Source organism: Pseudonaja textilis, chromosome 1 (genome assembly GCF_049901715.1).
Source record: "Pseudonaja textilis isolate UNSWEBS1 chromosome 1, rPseTex1.2, whole genome shotgun sequence".
Lineage (NCBI taxonomy): Eukaryota > Metazoa > Chordata > Lepidosauria > Squamata > Elapidae > Pseudonaja > Pseudonaja textilis.
In genome coordinates, this window is record NC_141990.1 from 292374918 (window position 1) to 292397944 (window position 23027).

The 23027-nt window shown below is 37.7% G+C and overlaps 1 protein-coding gene and 1 long non-coding RNA gene across 2 annotated transcripts in view; one reads left to right on the forward strand and one right to left on the reverse strand.

Annotated features, from left to right (window-relative positions):
• The window catches only part of TRIP11 (thyroid hormone receptor interactor 11), a 36714-nt gene extending 17339 nt beyond the window's left edge, over nt 1–19375 (reverse strand). Inside the window, exons 1-10 of the mRNA XM_026713177.2 lie at nt 18947–19375; nt 13203–13279; nt 12943–13053; nt 10638–10913; nt 8419–8487; nt 7806–7971; nt 6205–6534; nt 4391–4431; nt 3850–4032; nt 224–3253 (exon numbers count right to left, since the gene is read on the reverse strand). Of these exons, the coding sequence (XP_026568962.1) occupies nt 224–3253; nt 3850–4032; nt 4391–4431; nt 6205–6534; nt 7806–7971; nt 8419–8487; nt 10638–10913; nt 12943–13053; nt 13203–13279; nt 18947–19088 (4425 nt within the window). The 5' untranslated portion in view covers nt 19089–19375. The remainder of the gene's footprint in view (nt 1–223; nt 3254–3849; nt 4033–4390; nt 4432–6204; nt 6535–7805; nt 7972–8418; nt 8488–10637; nt 10914–12942; nt 13054–13202; nt 13280–18946) is intronic.
• LOC113444445 (uncharacterized) lies at nt 17756–19186 on the forward strand. The gene is made up of 3 exons (XR_003375238.2): nt 17756–18411; nt 18712–18792; nt 18975–19186. It is a non-coding gene; the product is annotated as an uncharacterized LOC113444445 (long non-coding RNA).
• Nucleotides 19376–23027: the final 3652 nt, after the last annotated feature.

Genomic DNA, 23027 nt, shown 5'->3' on the forward strand with positions numbered 1-23027 from the left:
CCATTTTCTTTCTTCTATGGCCAACCAGAAAATAATTCAAGTCAGGTGGGCATTCCCAGGCCCCATTTTCCTTACTTATGCTCAGGGGAGGGGCTGCTTTCACTTTCCAAATTCAGCATAGGAAATAGGAATCCTACATCAGAGTTTAAATAACATGACATAAGTGCAGTCACATTTCCTCTCCTATGATTTTGATGCAGAAGAATTCAAACTCATTGCATACCTGTTCTCTTTCTTTCAACATCTTTTCAAACGTAAGTGCTTTCTCCTTCATGGAATTATGTTCAAATTCCTTCTCTCTTAACATTATTGAAAACTGCATGTTCGTCTCTTGTAGTGCTCGGAATTCTGTTTCTTTTTCCTGGCTTTTTGCTGCTATTCTGTCATTTTCTTCCTTCAATGTACGAACATCCATTTCTAAGATCAGCGTTCTCTCTTTCAGGTTAGTGACACTTTGCTTCAGTAGCTCATTTTCACTCTCTTTATTACTAAGATTTTCTCTCAGAGAAAGCAACTGGTCACCTTTTGATTTTATTAGCAGATCTTTTTCTTTGAGAGACATCTGTAAAATGTCAGATTTATCCTTTAACTGCTTTATTTCCAAGCTAAATTCCTGTTGACACTTTCTTTCGACCTCTGACGATGCAGCCATTGAATCAGACAGTCTCTGATTATTTTCTTGTAAAGTCTGGATAAGCAAATCCTTTTCCTGCAATGTTTTCTTCATGAATTCTAGTTCCTCATTTACTGATTTACACTCACTGTCAAACATCTGAGAAGAAGTATTACTGGGAACTTCTAATGGTTTTCCCTCAACAGAAGAATTTACTAATAGTGGTGGTGTTACCATATCAAGCTTTCCAAGAATTACATCCCGGGTATTATTAAGGTTTCCTATGCTCTGCTGAACTTGGGCTAATTCTTGAGTAAAGGTTTTTAACTTTTCCTCATTTTGTTCATAGCCCCGTATTAAGCCATTGTATTCTAGCTGTAGCTGGGAATTGTTTTCACTGTCAACTGAAATTTGTATCTGAAGTTTTTGTAGTTCTTCTTGGAGATGACCAGACTCATGTTGCATATTTTGAACAGTAGTCATTACTTGTTTCTTCCATTCTTCCATTTTCTTTACTTGCTGTTTCAGTGTGTCACGTTCCTGTAAAAGTTCCTCAAACTGATTACTATTAATTCCTTGTAACTCACTGCCTGAGTTTATACTGGAAGACTGCAGGACAGTTAATAAAGTTTGACATTTCTGACTTAAAGCATCAATCTCAATATCTTTCTCTCGGATGATACGGGATAAGTTCTTTATAGTTTCTCGAGACATATCATGACTGCTACTTTCAAATTCGCTGGATAGCTTTTGGTTTTCTTCTTGTAACTTTTTCATGGTTGATTCCTTAGCTGCAACAATATCCACTAATTTGTGATAGTCCGTTTTTAACTGACTGTTTTCTCTAGTTTTTTCACTAAGAACTGCTAGCACTTGTTCTCGTTCCATGGCATAGGTCTGTAATTGCTGTTGAAGGAAAATAACATCTTGCTTGTAAGATGGGGAGGAAACCGTTGCATGCAGTGCTTGTATTTCTAAGTTTTTTTCTTGAATGATCTGTGTAAGTTTGCCAACTTCATCTTTAGATAATTGGTCAATCTGTCTACTTAGTGAAACGTTCTTTTCATTCAGAAGCTTGATTTCCATTTCTCTCTCCTTAATGCCTTTTATCAGCCTTTCAATTTCAACCTTAGATAGGTCATGCTTCTCATTCCCATTTTCACCATTGAGTGTCTGAACTTTAGATTCCTGAAAAAGATCAGGAGGGTCTTGCTGAATTACCTTTCCTTGGTTGTTCAGTTGTGTTTTAATTTGTTCTACTGTCCTCTGTAGGCTTTTGATTTCTTCATCCTTCTCCATGCATACCTGCCTATGTACTACGTTCATTTGTTCATGCTGAAATTTTGATTCTTCGGTTTCCTTTTTGTATTCTTGTAGGGATTGCTGTAGTTGAGCCATTTTCAAATTCTGATCCTCAAATGTCTTTTTGTTTAATTTAATCTCTTCTTCCAGACTATTTTTAAGTATAGTTAATTGTGTTATTTCTGCTTCAAGCTCTGTGATGATATCCAATGTTTTGGGCTCAGCCAAAGGAGGGGACCTACTTTGTTGTTCTTTTAATCGCTCATTCTCTTCTTTCAAATGACTGGTCTCTTCTTTCATAGCTGAAAGACTTTTCTCCCTTTCCTCTAAATTCTGCTTCAGTGCCTCAGTTCTTTTCATATTCTCAATATAATCGTCATGTTGCTGCTCTAACTCAAAAGCTCTGATTTTAAATTTTTCAACAAAGACTTCTTTCTCTTTTATGAGCTCTGTCAGTTGTTTCTGGCCAGCTAAGCTAGTGGTTAACATCTCTTTAGTTTCTTCATGATCCATTTCCATCTGTTCAATGTTCCTTTTGAGATCTGCTATCTCAAACTCTTTGTCTTGAGAAAGTTTTACTAACCGTTCATGTTCATATTGTAATGCAGTGGTATCCATGTTACGTGCATTTGATAACTCCTCAATGGTCTGTTCATATTTATGAGCCTGCTCCAACAATCGTTTTTCAGATTGGTTTAATTCTCTTTCTAACTGTCCCTTCTCAAGTTTCAAAGCTTCCAGCATAGTATCTTTTTCAAAACCAATTTTACCCTTCTCACTATTAGCTATTTGCAACTGCTGTTTAAGTTCCTCACATGCTAAATGAAGTCTTCCCTTTTCTGTTTGAAGATTCATGATGGATTTCTCCAAATCTCTATTTATTAGTTTATTTTTAGAAATTTGCTGCTTCAGGTCTGATATTTCTTCTTCTCTTTCAGTGGCTGAATGATCTTGATAACTATCAGACTTCTGATGTATCTTGGTTAGTTCGTTTTTGAGAAGAGAACATTCTTCTTCTCTTTCAGTTAGATTTTTCTTTAATTCCATAATTTCCTGTTCATTTTTGAAGCTATAATGTTGGGATGTTTCAAGTTGTTCTTTTAACTCTTTTATTTTATTTTCCTGATATTGGTTAGTCATGTGCAAATCATTAAGGGCAAGTGAGCATTGATTCAATGCTTCTTTCTGGTTTTGCACCTCTTTGCTCATTTCCATTTTCTCTGCCTCCAACATAGATACTGTTTTTTCCGCAGATTTTACATCCAGTTTTAGCTGGCTGATAACTTCAGCAGCTTCTGCACTTTGTTTGACTAGTTGTTCCTTTAACATAATCATATGCTAAAATAAAATAAAAAAAATATTTTTATTTATGACATACAAGTAAAACTTTGAGTCAAAATACTCTTTATTTCACAATGTTTTCAAAGCATTGTATTTACGTTACTGTAAAGTACCAATAGCAATCCTGCATTTTACCACTTTTTTAACCAGGAAAACTTGCCTCCTCACTAGCAGAAGACTGACCTTCAGGGTTTCATTAATTCCCAAGTCACGATACTGACATTTTGCTGGGTATCCATCTTATTCAATCAGAGCAAGGGGAGGAAGCATTAGTTCAAGGAAATCTGTTAGGGGTTATATAGGGGGTGGGGACAAAGTCACAGTCAAAAATCGATGGAGTTATCTTTTTGCTTTTCCTCTTTCCAGTGTATCTTTTCACCTTTTCCTTTTTTTTTTTCAAAAATGCTAATTCTCCTGTTTCCAGGGGAAAAGTAGCTTATACTAGTCAAGAGGTCTGAATTAGAGGGTTTTTGAACTATTTTTTTTAAATAGTTAACCAAAAACTTTATAGTTTTGTTGCACGGATATTTAAACACAAAAGCACATATTTTGTAAATTATACAGTATTCCTGCCCCTCCCTTATATTTCTCACCTGGGTAGCTTCTTGGTTCTGCTTGTCCAGTTCTTCCAATTCTGCTATTAGAGTTTCTTTTTCAGCACTGCTTTCATTCAATTCATATTGCTTCTTTAGCATGTGTTCTAGCTGATTTTCCAAGTTCTGTCCTTTTATAGTACTAACAGGTTGCAAACTTCCCATTTCTTTGTTAACTTCTCCCTTAATTTAGACACAAAAAAGATCTTAAATTTAATAGGATAAAATCAATTTGAACATAATTGCTTAAAGACTTAATTTTTGTTTAAACAGCAAAGGGGTGATTACATTTTTAATTTTAGAAAGTTGCAGATGGACTCAGGGACAGGTAAGTTTGAAATAAGCTTTTGGAATTAATTATAAGAATCCTTTCTGTTGGAAAAACATGGTAGGAAGGGACTTAAGGTTAGACACTAGAGAGAAGTAGAAGGAACAAGATATTATAATTAAAGAAGAAGAATATTCTGTATACTGAAGGATAATTTTGAACAATGGACCTTTAATGTTGGACATATTTTTATATTACCTTTTACATAGTTACCTGATTTAATGTTTTCAATTTTGTTATTTCACTTTCTGCATCTGTAAAAATGTAAGCAGAAAGTTCATTGATACATAGAGAATTCAAGTTGTTAATAGAAGATTTCTTCAGATTTTATTTATTAAATTTATATGCCGCTCATCTCACTTTGAAAAGTGACTCTGGGCAGCTTACAATTAAAATTATAAATATAACAGATAGTACAAAGATTAACTACAAAGAGAAGCAAAAAAAAAAAAGGAAGACCAATAAGGCAGTAGCATCTTCTTAGTTAATCCACTAGCCACTTCCAACATGGAGCACTTCCATTAAGATCCCAGAGAGATCTCCCAAGCAGAGCCAAGTTTTATCTCCTTTCTGGAAAGCCAAAAGTATGGGAGCAAACTTCAACCCAGGCAGACCTCAAATATAAAGACATATTTCATAACGTGCAGGTTATGTGCACCACTCTAGGAGCAGCTAAAAATGGCCAGGCTGGAGGATTCTACATGACGTATATCTTCCAAACAGTCTTCATGGATAGGCCCCATTTGAGTGTCTTGCAATAGTCCAAAAGACAGATGAATAAGGCATGAATGGCTGAGTGCATGTTCTTATGATCCAGGAAAGGGTGCAAGCAAAAGAGTTGTAATTCCAGAAGGACGCCAGGTTGTGCAACTTTATCTAGAACTATAGATGAACCTCTCCAGCCATTCTCTCTTACCAGGATTCAGCTGAAGCCCTTTGTCCCCCATCCAGATCCCTACAAATTCCAGCACCATGGGGCAACTACAGCATCACTGGGGTCGCCCATGATGGAGATATATAGTTAAGCATCATCAGTGTACTTAAGATACCTCGTCCCATGGTGTCCAGTGCTCTCACCCAGTGGTTTCATATAGATACTAAAAAGAAGCAGAGCGAGTGCCAATCCTGCAGCACCCCACAAAGGACAATTCATGGGCTAGACCTCTTACCCCCTATCAACACTGACTGGGACCAGCCTTGGAGGAAGGAGCTGAATCAGCACAAAACTGCACCCCTCAAATGCCTCAGCTGATTCAAAAGAATACTATGGTCAATAGTACTGAAAGCCACCCAAAGGTCAAGGAGATCCAGGATGGATGTTCTACCCACATCCCACTCTTGCTGGAGATCATCTAGAATGCAACCAATATTGTTTCTGTCCCAAACTAATCAAACAGGCCTGAAACCCGACTGGAAGGTGTTCAGATAATCCATTTCATCCAGGATATCCTGGAGCTACAATGTGACCACCTTTTCTACCACTTTCCCAAAAAAGGGAAGGTGAGAAACTAGACGAAAAATTGTCCAGATAGGTGGTTGAGTGATGGTATCTTGAAATATACTGAGTAAAAGTAAAGCAACAATTAAATACAAGTCCATTTATTATCATATTTTGTATCATTTTGAAACAAATTGGGTTAGGAAGAAAAACAGCCAAAAGAACTGTTTTTCAATATAATAAAGTACAATAATACAAATAGGTGAATGGGTTTGGGTTTATTTATTTATTTTCTTAAACTTGTTTTTCTAGAAAGGCTTCATCATATCTCTTTAGGTATGAATGTTTTCCTCACATACAATACTTGGGCTAGGAATCAAAGAGCTGTATATGAATCGACCACTTTTCAGCTTTCTTCTTTGAGCAGCAGCTTCTAATGCTGAAAGAGGCACAGGAAACCACGAAAGGAAAGTACCAAAATTGAAATGAAGAAGCATTTGTGCATAAATCTCCAATCTTTGTTTCACGAAACCCTGTTCACATGCTAAAATACAACATATCATATGGTGAATTTGCAGTGTTTTCATACCAAGTAGTGCTTGTTGCAATCGTTCCACTTCAGCCTTCAACGATTCTTCTACAAAACTAGGGACTTCCTCTACTTTTACATCGTCTTGTTTTTCAGGAATAGATATTTGGAATTTACTGCATTCAGATTTTAGCCTTTCGTATTCTTCTCTTACTTGATTTTTCTCTTTTCTTACAAATTCAAGTTCTTTCAAGAGAATGTCTTTCTCTTCTTCTGCTGAAGACAATTGTTGACTTAAACTTTCCACTTTATTTTGTAAGTTACTCAGGTTTGGTGATTTTGATCCATTTTGTAGATCTTTTTCAGAAGACGCTTCAGTATTTCCATCAACTAAGCAAGGAAACATAAATTTATATTAGAACCCAGAAGCACTCTATAATAATGTTATAATTATCATATTGAGTACATAAATAAAAAAAAGTTAAAACATAAATAAAAATATTTTGTAAATTAAATATTTCTTAATTTCTTCTGCATAAATATTAACAATAAGTATTTTGCAAAGAATTTTTGTAGCATTTCTACTGGTACTGTCAAGTTTTATTTGTAGAAACTCACAGCCATGGTTTGGCTAAATTAAATTTTTTATTGCCAATGATAAGACACGTACTTGATTGCTTAATGCACTGCAAAAATGCCTGGATTGTATATATTCTCATAGTTTTAAGCTTTATTTCTCATGACCTACTGATTTAATGGATACTTTTCCATTAGTAGTTACAATGGATAGTAGTCATTATAAACACAGCAGGCACTCTGTGTTTATATAACATGGAGATGCGTTGCAAAGCTTTTCTGTTGGGTTTGCAAATATTGCTAATACTTGAAACAGACATAATGTAACTATATGCCCTGCATGCATATCTACATTACTTTTCCTCTTTAGCACTATAGAGAGAAACTATACAGAAAACAACAGATATCTTTAATATCTTTAATAGTATAAAATTGAGAATACATGAATATGAAGAACTAGGAAGTACCAACATCATTAATGCCATAAGAAAACAAAAAGAGAAATTAGTGGCAGAAGTCAGCCAAACAGAACAAAAGAATCAAGGTTTAGTATTTTCAAAACTTTCTTATTGATGCTATTTTTAGTATTTATGTCACAATGTTGCACTTTGGTTCTTAACAGGCAAAGCTTGTATCATAACATTATAATGGACATTTCATCATCCTGACAAAATCTTTGTTTGCTGCAAAAGTTCGTACGGTAGCATTAAGTCTCTGAATAATCCCGCCTGCAGAAATATTTCTAGCATTGGAAGTATAGTATTTCCAGCTTCAGGACTAGGCATATTTATATATCCAAGGATTTTAACTGGCCATACCATTTTACTAATTATAGCTAATGTTTCCTGTTTCACAAATTTTATAGTTACAGTTTTTCTTAAAAGTACTATACTGGTAAATTAGAAGGATTATGTCTATGAAGTATCATATTATCCGTTATGGGTGCTCAGCAGTCCAGAAATTATAAATTATATAAAGTACTACTTGGAATAAAATTACACTTGAAATCTGGTACTCTTTTTACGTGCTCAATATAGTAATAACTTTTTAAAAATTCTTTTAGAACTCTTAAGAACAAACAAAACCTTTCTGTAATTGATCCTCCAATTCTTCTATTCGTTCTTCATATTCACTTAGTTCTTCTCTATGACGTCGGCTTATCTCTGCTAATTTTTGATGATGTGCATCTTGCAATACTGAAAGCTCATGCTGGTGCTGATCTATTTCTTGGCTCAACTTCTGTTTCAGTTCCTAAAATGTGTAATTAATGAAAAGTAAAGTTCATGACTTGAAAGTTTAAAGTTCTTTATGGTTTTTAATTTTAAATTTAAAGTATAAAGTTCATTCTGGAGTACTTTATTCGTTAACAATGCAAAATATCTGAAGACTGATTCACTTACAAAGGAAAATATGGAACTTTTAGTAAAAAATGTCCATGAATGATTCGGAGGTTGTACCTTGTTAATTAAGGAGCACTCAAAAGATATAATGCAAATCATTGTTTTAATTCATAAGAAAGCATTATTTCTAAATATTTCAAGATGTATATTTATATTCATATGCAAGTATTTTATTCAAAATAACTTTAAAAAGCATTGATAAATGTCTGTGCATTAGAGGATTATCCTAAATTTGTAGTAACTCTATAAGGAGTGATGTCCTTATAAGGAAAAGAGGTGGGGTGTTGTTGTTTTTTACCTTGATAATATTTTGCAGCTTGCAGATTTCATTTTGATCTGTACTATTTTCTCCTTGAGGCTTAGAAAACTAAATGAGACAGTGGAGAAAAAAGATTTAAAATGCTGAAAGTGGTTTAGGCTTAAATAGTGTGCAGCAGCAACACGGCAGGATCTTAAGAAAATTATTCTTGAACAATGTTTAATAAATCAAGTTTCAAGCTATACAATGAGTGTGGCCTAGTGAACAGTACACCAGGACCCACCACAAGGATTTGTGTTATATAAATTGCATCTATGTTAGCTTCAGTCCATCATTTAGGAGCTTCATAAGCTAAAGCTCAGCTCTATGTGCAGCAGTTTACAATTTGCCTCTTCTTCCCACCCTGCCCCATTAAACATACTGAAGCAATATTCCCAATGTAAACTTATGATTCAAGTTTATACTGAAAAATGAAACTGTTATAGAAATCCACACAGCTAACTATTCAGAATTCCTGGTGTGTGTGTGGAGGGGAAGCTGCAACACTTTTATCAATGTTGGTAGAGGTAATCCTCAGCTTATGACCACAACTGAGCCCAGAAGTTATGTTGCTAATTAAAAAATTTGCTCAGTGAGTTTTGCCCCACAACTTTTCTCACCACATTTGTTAAGTGAATCACTGCAGTTCTTAAATTAGTAATTCCGTTGTTAAGTGAATCTGGTTTGCCCATTGGTTGCCAGAAGGGGATCATATGACTCTGGGACACTGCAACCGTCATAACTGTGAGTTGTCAAGCATTTGAATGTAAATCATGTGACCATGGGGATGCTGCAATGGTCATAAGTGTGAAAAGTGTCATTTTTTTCAGTGCCGTTGTAACTTCGAACGGTCACTAAATCAACTGTGTAAGTTGAGGACTACCTGTATATTTTTTATTCATTGTCACAAATAAAATATATGTAATGATGTACAATTACACTACAAATCTACAGAGACTGTGAACTCTGGATCAAATGTTAAACAGAACACTGTCACTGGAAATAAACAACTCTTGTGCCACTCAGGCAAGTTCTATTAATACTGACTTTAATTAATAATACATTTCTTATTAAATCATGCTGCCATTTAAAGGGAAAAGGCAGGGAGCAGGTCAGGCAGGGCTGGCTGGTTGGGGAGGGGGGAATCATGGCTGCTTAGGTTGCTGCCACCACCACCGCCAGCAGCTTGAATTTCCCAAGTGAAGCAGGAGTTTGCCGTTCCAAGGGAGAAACGAGAGGCTCTGCCCACCGCCGCTTGGGTGGGGAGGACAAGGAGAAGAATTGCGAGACCCAGGGAGCAGTCAGGTGGGGCTGGTTGGTTGGGGAGGGGGGATCATGGCTGCTCAAGTGGCTCCTGCCACCCCTGCCGCTGCCAGCAGCTTCAGTGCCCCGGCTGAAACAGGGATCTCTCTCTCTCTCTCTCTACACACACACACACACACACTCACACACACACACACACACACACTGAGTTTGGAAAGCTCCCTCCTCTCTCTCTGACTCCCTGTGGCAGCAGTTGCAGTGCTTCAATGCCTGGCTGGCAGGGCGCTCAGGTAAGCTAGTGTGAGGCGTTTGGGGCAGCTCCACGCCCTCTGCCTTACTTACTCCTCCATCCCCACCACCACCTCGTTTTGTGGCCACTGCACAAGTGCATTCTCAGCCTCCTGCTAGGTTATGGTGGTGAGCATGGAGAAGGAGGGGATGTGGAGGACGAAGCAAGGCAGAGGGTGTGGAGCTGCCCCATCTGCCCCGCTGCGGTTTCCCTGAGGCCCTTCAGCCAGGTCACCCAATCCAAACCCTCACCACCACCCAAGGCAGCCACATCCCTTCACTAACCTGCTTTCCAGCTCTGTTCTCCGTCGCCACACACAGGCCCAATTCTCCATCACCACATGCAGGGCAACTAAAGTAGTCTGGTGGGACTATGGTAAAAAAAATAGTTCAGACCTTCCAACTCCACAGAAAGAAATAAAGTTCTTGTGAGGTTGGAAGATCTGAACTATTTTTTTTACCATAGTCCCACCAGACTACTTTTGTTGCCCCGCATGTGGTGATGGAGAACTGGGCCTGTGTGCGTGCGCGCTGGGATGGCATGGGCCAGTCAGGGGCTGGACCCTTATAGTTTCCAGGATGGCAATGCAGGCTAGATCCGGGCCCACGGGCCTTGAGTTTGACACCCCTGATATATGTAGTCTATATTATTCAGAAAAGAGACACACCTGTGCAATCTGCTTCCAGTGTTCAACTTCAGATTCGAGCCTAGAAATTTCACTGGACAGTCTGTTTATTTCCTGTTGAGACCAGATCACATCTCCAAAATCCATATCATCTCTATGAAAATCAGAAGAATGATGTCTAACAACAGGAAAAGAAGCTGATGTAGTGGCTGATGGAGAACCAACTGGTTTCAGCTGTGATGACTGAGCAGCTGACTGCATTTTCTGTAGTTGCTCTTGTAAAGCATTCTGCCTGGCTTTGAGATGGCTGATTTCCACCTAGACCAAGACATGTACATTTCAGTAAAGAAAGTGTTCAATCCAACATTAACTGCAACTTTTAATTTTAATTTATCTTTTAAATATTGTTTAATTTAGCTACCAGCTACTAAAATTATCCTTATTTCATTAAGCTATTTCATTAATTGTACCTTTTTCTCTTGTTTCATTATACTAAGAAGAATCCCTTAAATTAAGGCCAACTTCTTTCATGAACATGTCCTTGTCATTTTTCAACAACATAGCAGTGGTTAGCCACTACACTCTTGAGACTTGTATTTCTGGCTTCCCAGGATAGGATTATCTCCCATCTGAAAAGTAACTAAGCCCACTTTTGCTTATCTTGTTCATAATAGAACAGAACAACAGAGTTGGAAGAGACCTGGGAGGCCTTCTAGTCTACCCCCTGCTTAGGCAGGAAACCCTACACCACTTCAGACAAATGATTATCCAAACTCTTCTCAAAAACTTCCAGTGTTGGAGCATTCACAACTTCTGGAGGCAAGTTGTTCCAATGATTTATGTCAGGAAATTTCTCCTTAGTTTTAGGTTGCTTCTCTCCTTGATTAGTTTCCACGCATTGCTTCTTGTCCTACCCTCAGGTGCTTTGGGAGAATAGGTTGGCTGCCTCTTTGTGGCAGTCCCTGAGATATTGGAAGACTGCTATCATGTCACCCCAGTCCTTCTTTTCATCAGACTAGACATACCAGTTCCAGCAACCATTCTTTATATGAACAAGATCAAGTCAAGACTGCTGAATACTACCACTTAAGTGATTATTTTTTTACCAGAATCCTACAATAATGCCTCCATGAAATCAATTATGTAATTTGAATCTGATGTTAATATACTATAAAACAATCTTTGTGCAGTATCTCAGTCTGATATTTATGTGCCCTGAAGACCTCTCTCCTGTGGTTATGAGGAAGAGCATATTTGCCCTCAGAAAACAGTACATGCGTTATGAGACTGAGAGAGAATATCTTCGCAACATAATAATACATTATGAGGGAGAAGATGCATCTTAGTATGTGTTCCCATTCATACCTTTCCGACAATGGGGTTTCTTCAACAATGGGGTTTATTTCCTTCGACATAAGGAAACATAAATTACATGCAATGATTTGTCAGAGAAGGAAAATTACTTACTAATGTTGTAAATGTATGTTTTAAAAATTTTACTAACTTGAGTGCTGAATGTAAAATGCTTACTTATGGGAATTTAGTATAATAGCAAATCCAAATTTTGGGTATTTAAATCAAACATGGACAAAATAGCTGTTTAGTTACTCAACCACTTTGAACTTTTCATGACAGAATGGATATCATTTGATCAAGGCTATGTAGCAGCAATTTGTCTCCTACTGGCCTCTTTTTTATTGTCTTCTATTTTTTCAATCATCACGGTCTTCTCCAGTGACTCTTGCCTTCACATTATATATTAACAATATTTAAGCTCTAGCTTTATTAAGCAGTCTGGTTTTACTTTACCAGCTACTGAATGATTTCTTCTTCCTGTAGTCCAAGGAAGTCTGCAAAAATCTTTCCAATACCACAGTTTACAGGAGAAAACAGACTCATATTCTCATGCATAACGAAGTGGCACAGACTGCTCTTAATTATATCTTTATGTTATTGAACATATTCTATGCTGTATTGATTTCTACATATCTATACACCATATTTTTAATGTTCAATAATCCAGAGAAATTTCAGCAATCTCCCTGAACTAATTCCAGACTTTATAAAGAACAGCAGCTGTTCACGTTTTTAAAAAATTATATTACAAATGAATCATAAGCTTCCTTAAACATAAATAGAATATAAAGACAATATAAAAAATATCTTGTTATGCTGATTCTTAACGATTCAAGATGAAGTATGACTTGTAGAAAGGTTTGGGGCCACTTACACACATTACAACAAATAACCAAGTTGCCTGCCTGTCTTTACAAAATAGGTTGCCATCCTATTAAGTACATAAAGTCACAAATTAAATGTTGTTCAACTAGATTGAGCCATTATTTACCTCTTTCTGCTGTAGCTGATTACGATAATCTATAGATTTTTGCTTTATTTGAAGCTCTGCTACTTCGTTCTTTTCTTCAAGGTCATTACAAAACTTTTTCAACCTGTCATTCTAGAGAAAAATGCATTGAAACATTAATAAACAAGAGCTTAAAACTAATTTAACCCAGAGTACATATTAGGTCTGACTCCCAAACACAAAAACAAAAATGTATTTTTTTTCTATTTGCTTTTATTTGTTTTTCAGAAATAGTATCCTACCTCTGATCTCAGTGCGGAATGAAGACTTTCTACATCTCTCAGACTATTGTCAGATACAGGAAAATCAACCGCAGGACCTGAAAAGAGTAGGAATGGAAAGAAGATGAAGATATTATATTGTCACTCTCTCTCTCTCTCTCTCCCTCCCTCTCCCTCTCTTACACATACACATACATACATATATGTATCCATACACACACACAATGTACCAACACAAGTACCAAACATGGGATGTCTGTTTAATTCTAGGGAGCTGAAAGTGCCTCACTTTGAATGATTGTTAATATCTTTTGCAAATAACATTGATCAGATCTACCTTTAGATTTCAACATTAAGCCAACAGTTGGATGTGCCTCCAAAAATGCAAATGCACCAAAACAAATATAATTGTGGAACTCACAATAAGTAGTTATTCAACTGTATATTTCTTTCATCAGATTCCCACACTTGAGTCCTGCACTCTTTGAACAGAAATCAGAAAAAATTATAATAGGTTCAGACCAATCAATAAGAATGATTAGGGGACTAGAAACTAAGTCCTATGAAAAGGCATTAAAAGAGATGAGCAAGTTTAATCTAGAAAAATATATCCAAATGGGGGAATACAATAGCATTATTCAAATCCCAATGATGTCATACATAAGGTCAAGAATTCTTATTCCAAAGTTCCAACACAGAAACTTTACTAGATATTATAAAAAAGTTTAACAGTAAGAGCAGTGTGACAGTGGAACCAAATACTCAATGAAGTGCCAGGCTCCTCTTTCACAAGCTCCTCTTCCTTTTGTTCTCTTTGTTCAACAGAAGGCTAGACTGGAAGCCATCTGATATTCCTACACTGAACAGATGTTAGACTCAGTAGCCTAAATGGCCCCTTCTAACTGTATGATTGAATGACTAAGTCAGTCAGGAAAGACTCAACCCAAAATTAAGGTAGATGATCTATATCTCCTTTAGATGAGGTAAGGTATATTCCATCCTGTTTTTTAAAAGCAAGTTATAAGTCTACTCTTGAAAAAACATTTCCTTGCATCAGAAGACTGAGCAAGTATAAGTCAGTTTAAAGCAGGGGTCGCCAACCTTTTGGACCTCAGGGACCACCAAACTCATAATTTTAAATCCCACTAACTTGTTCTGTGGGTGTGGCCTAATTTGTGGGTGTGGCTTGGTGGTCATGTGACTGGCTGGGCATGGCTTGTATGTAAATATTATAAATATTTATATAAATATTGAATTTTGTATTAAAAAAGAGCAACTTTTACCCAAAATCAGGCAAAGCAGGCAGGCAGATTGAATTGCTCACAGAATCACAGATTCATTCAGAGATCTATCTACCTGCCATTAGCTGGCTTAGTCTGTCACATAAAATTTGCTTGCAAGCAAACTCATAAAATTTGCTAGCAAACTCACAAGATTAACTCACAACACACCATGTATGTAAATATTGAATTTTTTATTAAAAAAGAGCAACTTTTACCCCAAATCAGGCAAAGCAGGCAGGTAGATTGAGTTGCTCACAGAATCATTCAGTGATCTATCTGCCATCGGCTAGCTCAGTCTCTCAAATTTGCTTGCCGTGAGTCTGCACTGAATCATAGAATCTTCACTCCTAAGGGAGGTTCGGCTGTGCTTAAAAGCAGAGCCAAAGATCTAAAGACTAGCTAGAAAGCAAGAAATCCAACCATTTCCTGCTTCCTAGCTGATCTAAATCTCCCGGCACAGCAGAACACCTGAGGGTCAGAAAAAGGAAAAATAGTAATTTAGCAGGCAAATCTTCCAGGTAAGGAGTGAGTGGGCAGAGAGGGTTCCCATAGGCCATGTGGGCGGCGCAGCCTTGTGTTTCTGCACAGCCTGGATTAATCGCTTTGAGGGGGTGCTCTGGGGGTGAGATTTCTCTGTGGCCCACCAAAATTTTCTCACAGCCCTCCAGTGGGTTTAAAGCATCCCATTTCACAAAAGCAACCAAGAATTTAGCGGCTTCACAATTCCAGGTGCATCTGGATACTGTTTATCTGGACTAATGAAAATTGGGCATTTAGTTGGCAAAGCCACAGTGGCCAAAAATTGGAAGAGACCAGGTTACATACAATAGCAAAGAACTGAGATCTAACAGACTGTACAAACTATTGCATAATATTCCCAATGTCACATGCTAAAGAAATATAATACTTAGGTTCAGCCAATGTATATTTGAACCCTCTGTGTAAGGAAAATATTAGACATTTAAACTGGTTTTAGACAGAGGAAGAAGATACATTATTGCCAAGGCCTGCTGGATAAATGAGAAAGCCAAAAATCCCCCAAGTCAAAATATGCTTCACTTACTGCACAAAGGCTTTGAGTTGCATCAGCTCTGAAAATGTCCTTAAGAAAAGGAAATCCTAGAATAATATACTGTCCTCATGCCAAATTTATGTGTAAGATAGATAGTCACAAGCCAAATACAATATGGCAAAACAGACTGGCTCTAGTTTGGTAAAGTGGTAAAATAATAAGAAAGACTGCATACTCTCTCCTTATTTATTCAAGCTATATTTTGACTATAGCTTGAATAAATAATATTCTGAATACATTCTGAGTCCTTGTCTCAGGACCATTCATTTAGTGACTGTTCAAAGTTACAACGGCACTAAAAAAAGTGACTTATGACCAATCCTTGCATTTAAGACCATCACAGCATAGTTGTGGTCACCTGAACGTCATTTGGATGCTTAAAATGCAGAAGGTATTTATGATGCTTGCAATGTCCCAGGGTCACATGATCACCATTTGCAAACTTCCCAGCTGGTTTCTAACAAGAAAAGTCAACAGGGAAATTGCCAGGAGGTTGTAAGTCACAGTCATGTGATGTCTTGCTTAGTGACCATGGCAAAAATGTTTATAAAATCAGATGTAATCATGTGATGCCTGACTTAATGACCGTCCTGCTTAACAACAAATGTTCTGGCGCCAATATTGGTCATATGGTGAGGACTACCTGTATACTACATATTGAAGGGAGAGAAATTGGAAATGATGAACATCACTTTAAAACTGAAGAATAATCTGCCCCATGAGGTTAACATAATTTAGATAATTGCAAAGCCACCCAGTCATTGAGAGTTGGGAGGCATACAAGTTTAATAATTACTATTATTAACATGCAAATTATTTGCAAGATCCAGTAATAAAATAGTGAAAAAATAGGACTGTGATTAATTAACAAGATGAAAGTAATGTCAATAGGTTCAGTAAACAGCCTTAGAACTGACAATGAAGACACAGAAAAAGTGGATATTTTTACAGGATAAAGTACAGTAAAGGAACTATCAATCAAGGAATACACTACAAGCTAGCACTTAGCGGGGTATAAATGAAATATATAGCATCTGATTATATTTTCCAAATAAACTTTGGAAAAGATAATTAGATGCTATAACATATCATTATCTATAAAGATTAGAATCATGCAAACAATGACATTCCATGGATGTGAAAGATGGATATTAATTTGAGTACTATGCAAATAGTGAGGTACAGAAAGAAACTATTGTTTTTTTAGTTTCAAGAAATTACTTTGCAATAATTTACTATCATGTATACCTATTACCTTTTCTTTAGATCCTAAAATGGAGAATAGAATCTATTCTATAACCTGTATACTGTGTATATTAATTAGCAGCTTTTCTTAAAAGAAAGTAATCCATATGGAAGAAAACACTAATCTGTATAGGAATTATGGAATGCTGTTGTCTTGTGTGAATGTAATACCATAATAATACTTATAATACAAGTCTTGGACTTTGGCACTTTCTCTCTCTTCTATCCCATCTGTTATTATACAGCTTGCCATCACTTCTAAATGAAGACAGTGCATTGCTTCGATCTTTGCATCATTTGCAATTAAATTATCTCCTGGAAGCTCACCCATCCCAGGTTTAATTTAAATTTGTCAATCTCTTTATTCAAGCAACTCTCTGTATATTTGAATCAAAATTATTACACAGTAATTCTCTAAAACTGCTTTGTGACATAATTTATGGAAAATTACAATCTAAAGAGCCTTTTGATACATTTCTTATATCTTGTCCAATACTATCTTCTTCCTCTATGTTATGTTGCTATCCTTCCTCTCATAAGACATGCTTATTGTAACAGAATTATTCATAATAAGGATTTAAAGGACAAGCCTGAAGATATCTTAAATATTTTGATCAGCTGCACTAATACTTATTTCTTAGTTCAGATCAAATGGATATTTTAGTACATGAAGCTATAAAAACCTTTAGTACGAATGTTATTTTAAAAAAAATTAGTTTCAAGAAATTACTTTGGGATAAATTACCATCTCATACATCTATAGCCTCTTCTTTGGATCCTAAGATAGAGAATAAAATATCTTACCAAAAAAAGCCCTCAATTTATAGTGCAAGTACCCAAGATTCTATGATCCTTGAGCTCTGTATCCATCTGGTTTTTTTTAAAGGTAGCCTTCCCTAATCTGACATTTTCAGATATATTAGGGCAGTAATTCTCCAGTCGGTATGTAGGTGCTGGTTGAGTGCCTGCAGGCTATATGGGTCTGGATGGGTAGGAGCTAGCCTTAGCTCAACCCCATCAAGACAGAATGGCCCTGGATTTTTGACCCCCAGGCCCAGATGATATTTCATCTCTGACTCTGAATGAAGTGGCATTGACTTGGGCACACAATTTGGAGGACCATCTAAAACCACCACTTCTGCTCAAGAAGCAGGTGGCAACCATGTTGGTGGGGGGAGGTTGTCTTTATACAGATTCATCTGGTGTTCCAACTGCATCTTTTCCTGGACTGTGCGGCCTTGGCTATTTCTCATATGGATTGCTACAACATGCTGTACATGTGGCTACCCAGAAGCTACACCTGGTCTAGAAAATGATGGTTCATGCAGTGATCGGTGTCCCTAGGTGTACCCATATGAGTCCTCTGTTGTTTGAGCTGCAATGACTCCCAGTTTCCTTCCAGATGCAAGTCAAGATGCTGCTTGTTACCTTTAAAAGCGTATATAGCACAAGGTCAGGTTATCTGCAGGACTGCCACTTCCTACCAGAGTAGATAGGGTGGGCATGTTCCCAGTCCCTTCCCTTGAATATTGCTATCTTATGGGTTTAGGAAGTATGCCTTTTCCGTGGCAGTCTCTACTCTCCTAGCCTTCCCTAAAGTACCTACGACCAACTGCTGGGATATGATGAGGTGAATGAGAGGATTTATGGCTTTAATTCATATATGTATTATGCTGTTTTAATTGTTGATTGGGTGAGCGGGTGACACCCAGGGTTTGATATAAGTCAAGTGGCTACAGTATATAAATATTTTAAATGAATAATGAAAGTTGCAGTCCCAAGTTCTTTGCAGTATACCAGGTGGGAGCTATTCTTTTGCTTGTTTGTTTGCAACATTCAGAGTTATTGTTTAAGGGACAGAAGACAGAAAGGGTGAATAAAAAAGAAAATTTCCTACATTAAAAAAAAACCCTGCCTTCCTCTCTTTCAGAAGTACCTGGTCCAAGATCTCTTCCTTTTTTTTCCCACATGAGGGAAACATATGCCGCCATTCTCCACCTGCAGGACACAGGTTAATATTTACAGAAAATATCTCCACAACTTCATTGGAGAATTTTTGGGGGAAGAATCCCCGTCCCCAGTCTGAAAACCTCTAACCTGTCATATCCTGGCCTTTGCCGCTTGATCCTAACCCCCACCCCACCCACATCGTCGCCTTTTCTTACCTCCCACCTCTTCTGTCCCTTCTAACAGCATATCCTTGGTGAAGCTGGAGATCTGTCCGGTCAGTGTCGACAAGCTGCCTCCGACCTGCCCCACCAGGGACTGGCCGAAACCCGCACCGAGGCCCCCCAGCCACGACGACATCCCAGTCAAGGCTCAACCCAGTCCTCGGGGAAAGAGAGAAAGCACCACAGTAACAATCAGCTGGGGTCTCCTACGCCGCTTTCCCCCACCCAAATAGGGTCCGTCCCTTGGTCTAGCCGTTTCAAGGAGAGCAGCAAGCCGCCGGGTGACTTTTTGAGGTCTTAAAAAGGCTCTTGTCGTAGGATTTCTACCGGCCAGCCGTCCCGGCCGGGGTTGTTCAATCAGCTGTAAGGCCTCCAGATCTAGCTGCCACCTCAACGGCCGCCATGACACCTCCAGCTCATCATAGAGCACGGAAGAGTAGAGCGCCCTGTTGGCGCTCGGGGAATGCGTCTCAAGAAACAAAGGTCGACGGGACGTGGAGGGTGGTGGAAATGTTGCGTGCTCGCCGGAGAGGTAGCTTTAGTCTCACCTGGTTTTACCCACCCCCCACTCCGGCCCTTTCCAAAAATTTGGTTGGATTACCCGTGGCTAATTCCCAACTCGACATGCATCCGAATTCCTTGTTCTTTGAGGATAGATCTTAGACCCCCGCCCACTCCGCGTAGACAGATGTGAAATATTTCACAGGATTACGAGGTATCCAGAATTATTTGTGGCTGCCCCCCTTTGGGATTTCACCAGTGTTTATGAACAGTAAGAGCACTTTTTATTCCGTTCCAGTACGATTTCAAACAAACAAACAAACTTCGTAATAGATGCTGTCTTCCCCTTTAGTATTTCCCAAATCTTTAGATGGTCGTAAATGCGAAGACCGGTTGTAAGTCACTTTTTTTTAGTGCTGTTAATAACTTTGAATGGTTGCTAAACCATTCTGTTTCTCAACTGTGCTAATATGAGATACGTCATGTGGGTTCCAGACTGATGAGCTGTATTCGAGTATTGGTCTAGCATATGTTTTGTATGCTCTAGTAGTTAGTAGTGTGATATTACCAGAGAAAAAGCTACATAGGATAAGGTTAACAACTCTTAATGCCTTTTTGGCTATGTAGTTACAGTGGGCTCTAGCACTTAGATCATTAGAGGTGAGTACTCCAAGGTCCTTTACAGAGCTTGGATCATCAACAAGGTCTTGACTATTCAGCTTGTATTTTATTTTCTGATTTTTTTTGCCAATATGTAGGATAGCATTTATTTGTTGAGATTTGAAGTTGCCATTTGTTTGACCATTCTGATACATAGTCAAGATCTTTTTGAAGGGTAGCAGTATTGCCTGTGGTATTGAACAGCTTTACATCATCAGCTAAAAGAACGCAGTTGCTCTTAAAATGATCACAGAGGTCATTTATGTAGAGTATGAAGAGAGTTGGTCCTAGAACACTGCCTTGGGGGACACCACTATTGATAGGTACAGAATTTGATAGGACTTGATATTTATAGAGGCAGATACTGTTAATATTAATTTCTGGGTCCATTGTTCAAAAATACCTTTCAGTATGTCCAAGATTAAAATAGTTTCTTTATTAGTAAGTCAAATGTGTTTTTTATTGTAATCTTTTGCCAGGTTCCCTCTAGTGTCTCAATTCAAAGTCATATCATGTTTCTTTTCAAGATAATTCAAAACAAAAGGATTTTCCAACAGGAAGGATTCTTCTAATTAATTGAAAAATCTTTATTTCAAATCTAAAATCATAGTGCTAATCACCTTTTGCTGTTTATTTCAAAAGAATTTTCTTTAAAAAAATTAAGTCCTTAAACCTGGATTTAAAATGTCTTTTGGTAAGAAACCTAGTGCTGTAAAATGCGTTGAACCAAAGGTTCCTAATAGCTTAGTTAACAACCAATTTCTAAAAAGTGGTTAGAAAAGTAAGCATGTGAACCCAGGGTCATTTGGAAAGCACCAACTTGGTTTGAGAGTTGGCTATTCTTTCATTGCCAGAGCTCAAAACCCACTAGACACTACTGCCTTACATTCTCTTCACAAGGAGCAACTGTATGAAGCACTTCTGGGTCTTCTCTTTGTCCACAGAGGAATTATGAAGAGAAAGCCTACTTGTTAGTTCTTCATTCTGCCATGGTTGTGTCAGCTCTGTCTTCAGTTTGCCATTTCTTCCTTAGAAGTCCCCATTTGCAGGAGGTTTTTTTTTTTTCATTATGAAAATGCATAATTTAGCCAAGGTTTTAAAAGGTCAAATTTGGACCTGAATAAGCATAATAATGCAAGGGAAACATTATTGTTTGATGATTCAAACCAAATACGGTCAGAAACCTGATGAAGAAGATTCTGCTCTCAACTCTAGGTGGCTTACAATAAAAAGCAATTTTTTTAAAAAAAGCAATTGGTAATCATAATAGGCGACCTGGCTCATATTTATACTTCCCTCACTATGGAGCGGTGCAAGGGTGGGATTCAAAATTTTTAACAACCGATTATGTGGGCGTGGCCATGTGACTGGGTGGGTGTGGCTTTTTTGCAAAACCCATTTTTTTGCCCGTTTTTGTTTGTTTGCTTGTTTTACATTGAGCATCAGTTTTGTCCTGTGTGATGCAGTATTATTTTCAAAAAGTTCACAAAGGAACCATTAGTTATCACAGAGCTGAAGGTGCGATGGACTTGGCTTTGCCTTCTAATTATTGCTTCTTATTTATACAAAGGTAACTATTGTAATCTTACACATAACAACATATTTTCAATTTTATTTACTAGCTGATAACCTGGTATTGCCTGGGTATCTATCCCAATCCCGTATGAATTATATCTATAGTAGTTGGGCCTGACGCTGTTGTACTGTCTCTGAAGCTCTAGATGTAGCTCCCTCTCTTATCCTTTAGTTGGGCCTCACGCTGTTGTATTGGAAGACACACTCACACACACACACACACATATTGAGAGGTGTTGGGGTATCTTACCTCTACAGTATTTGTTTCCAGAGGGCAAGTCATTTGTGTATGTTTGGTTGAAATTGCTCGAGCCGTTCCAGAGTTATACACAGTAGCCGATAACCCGGCGTTGCCCAGATATTTATTTATCCCAATCCTGTATTAGATAGGAAAATCTTGTAGTTGGGATTCACACTGTTTTACTGTCTCTCATGCAGCGTCACAAGTCTTGTATTCCTCTCCTCAGGAGTTTGTCTATTCTGGCACTTGGCCAATCGCCTGATGTTTCCTTGGAGGGCTCAGAGGGAGTCCCTTTGTGGAGTACTGTGAAGCCATTACCATGGAAAATCCACTGTGCTGTACAGAAGCCATTTTAAGGCACAAACACCCAGAGGGGTGTCTTACCCCCACAGTATTTGTTTCCAGAGGGTAAGTCATCTGTGTACCAAGCTTGGTTGAAATTACTTGAGGTGTTCCAGAGTTATGCTGGAACACATACACGCACACATACACACGTTTTTATATATAGATAAATTTTTATGCTGCCCATCTCCTCTATAAGGCAGCTCTGGGCAGCTACAGATTATTAAGGGATTGGGACTATATCTGAAGCATGTATTTTTCCAAAGACCTAAGTTTGAGGACAATGAACCAAATGATTTTCACTCTATAGAATATTATGTCCGTCCTACCCAGGGAGTGAGATTGGCTCCATCCCCAATGTCCTTGCAGAAGTCCCCCAAAGCTTGAGTGTGTTGATAGGCTGGGGGATCTCAAGGAAGTGGTGATTTAATGAGGTAGCTACATTGCTTGTAACATTTAATAATCTTTTCTAGCAATTAAATGTTTTAATTATGAAATTTAAATATACTTTAATATTAATAATTTTCAATATTGTGACTGTTTTTTATTGTACGTTGCCCAGGATCATGTTCAGGAGATTGAGTGGGGCATATAAGTATGATAAATAAATAAATTCTACACCATTATCTGGTTATAATGCCAATGGAATAAAAAACCCCTAGAGGACATTTTTTTAAAAGGTCTTGGCTATGAAGGAAATCCAGATTTCTTTCAGGTCTTCCACCAAAAGTGGATTCCATACTTTTCAGTTTTAGG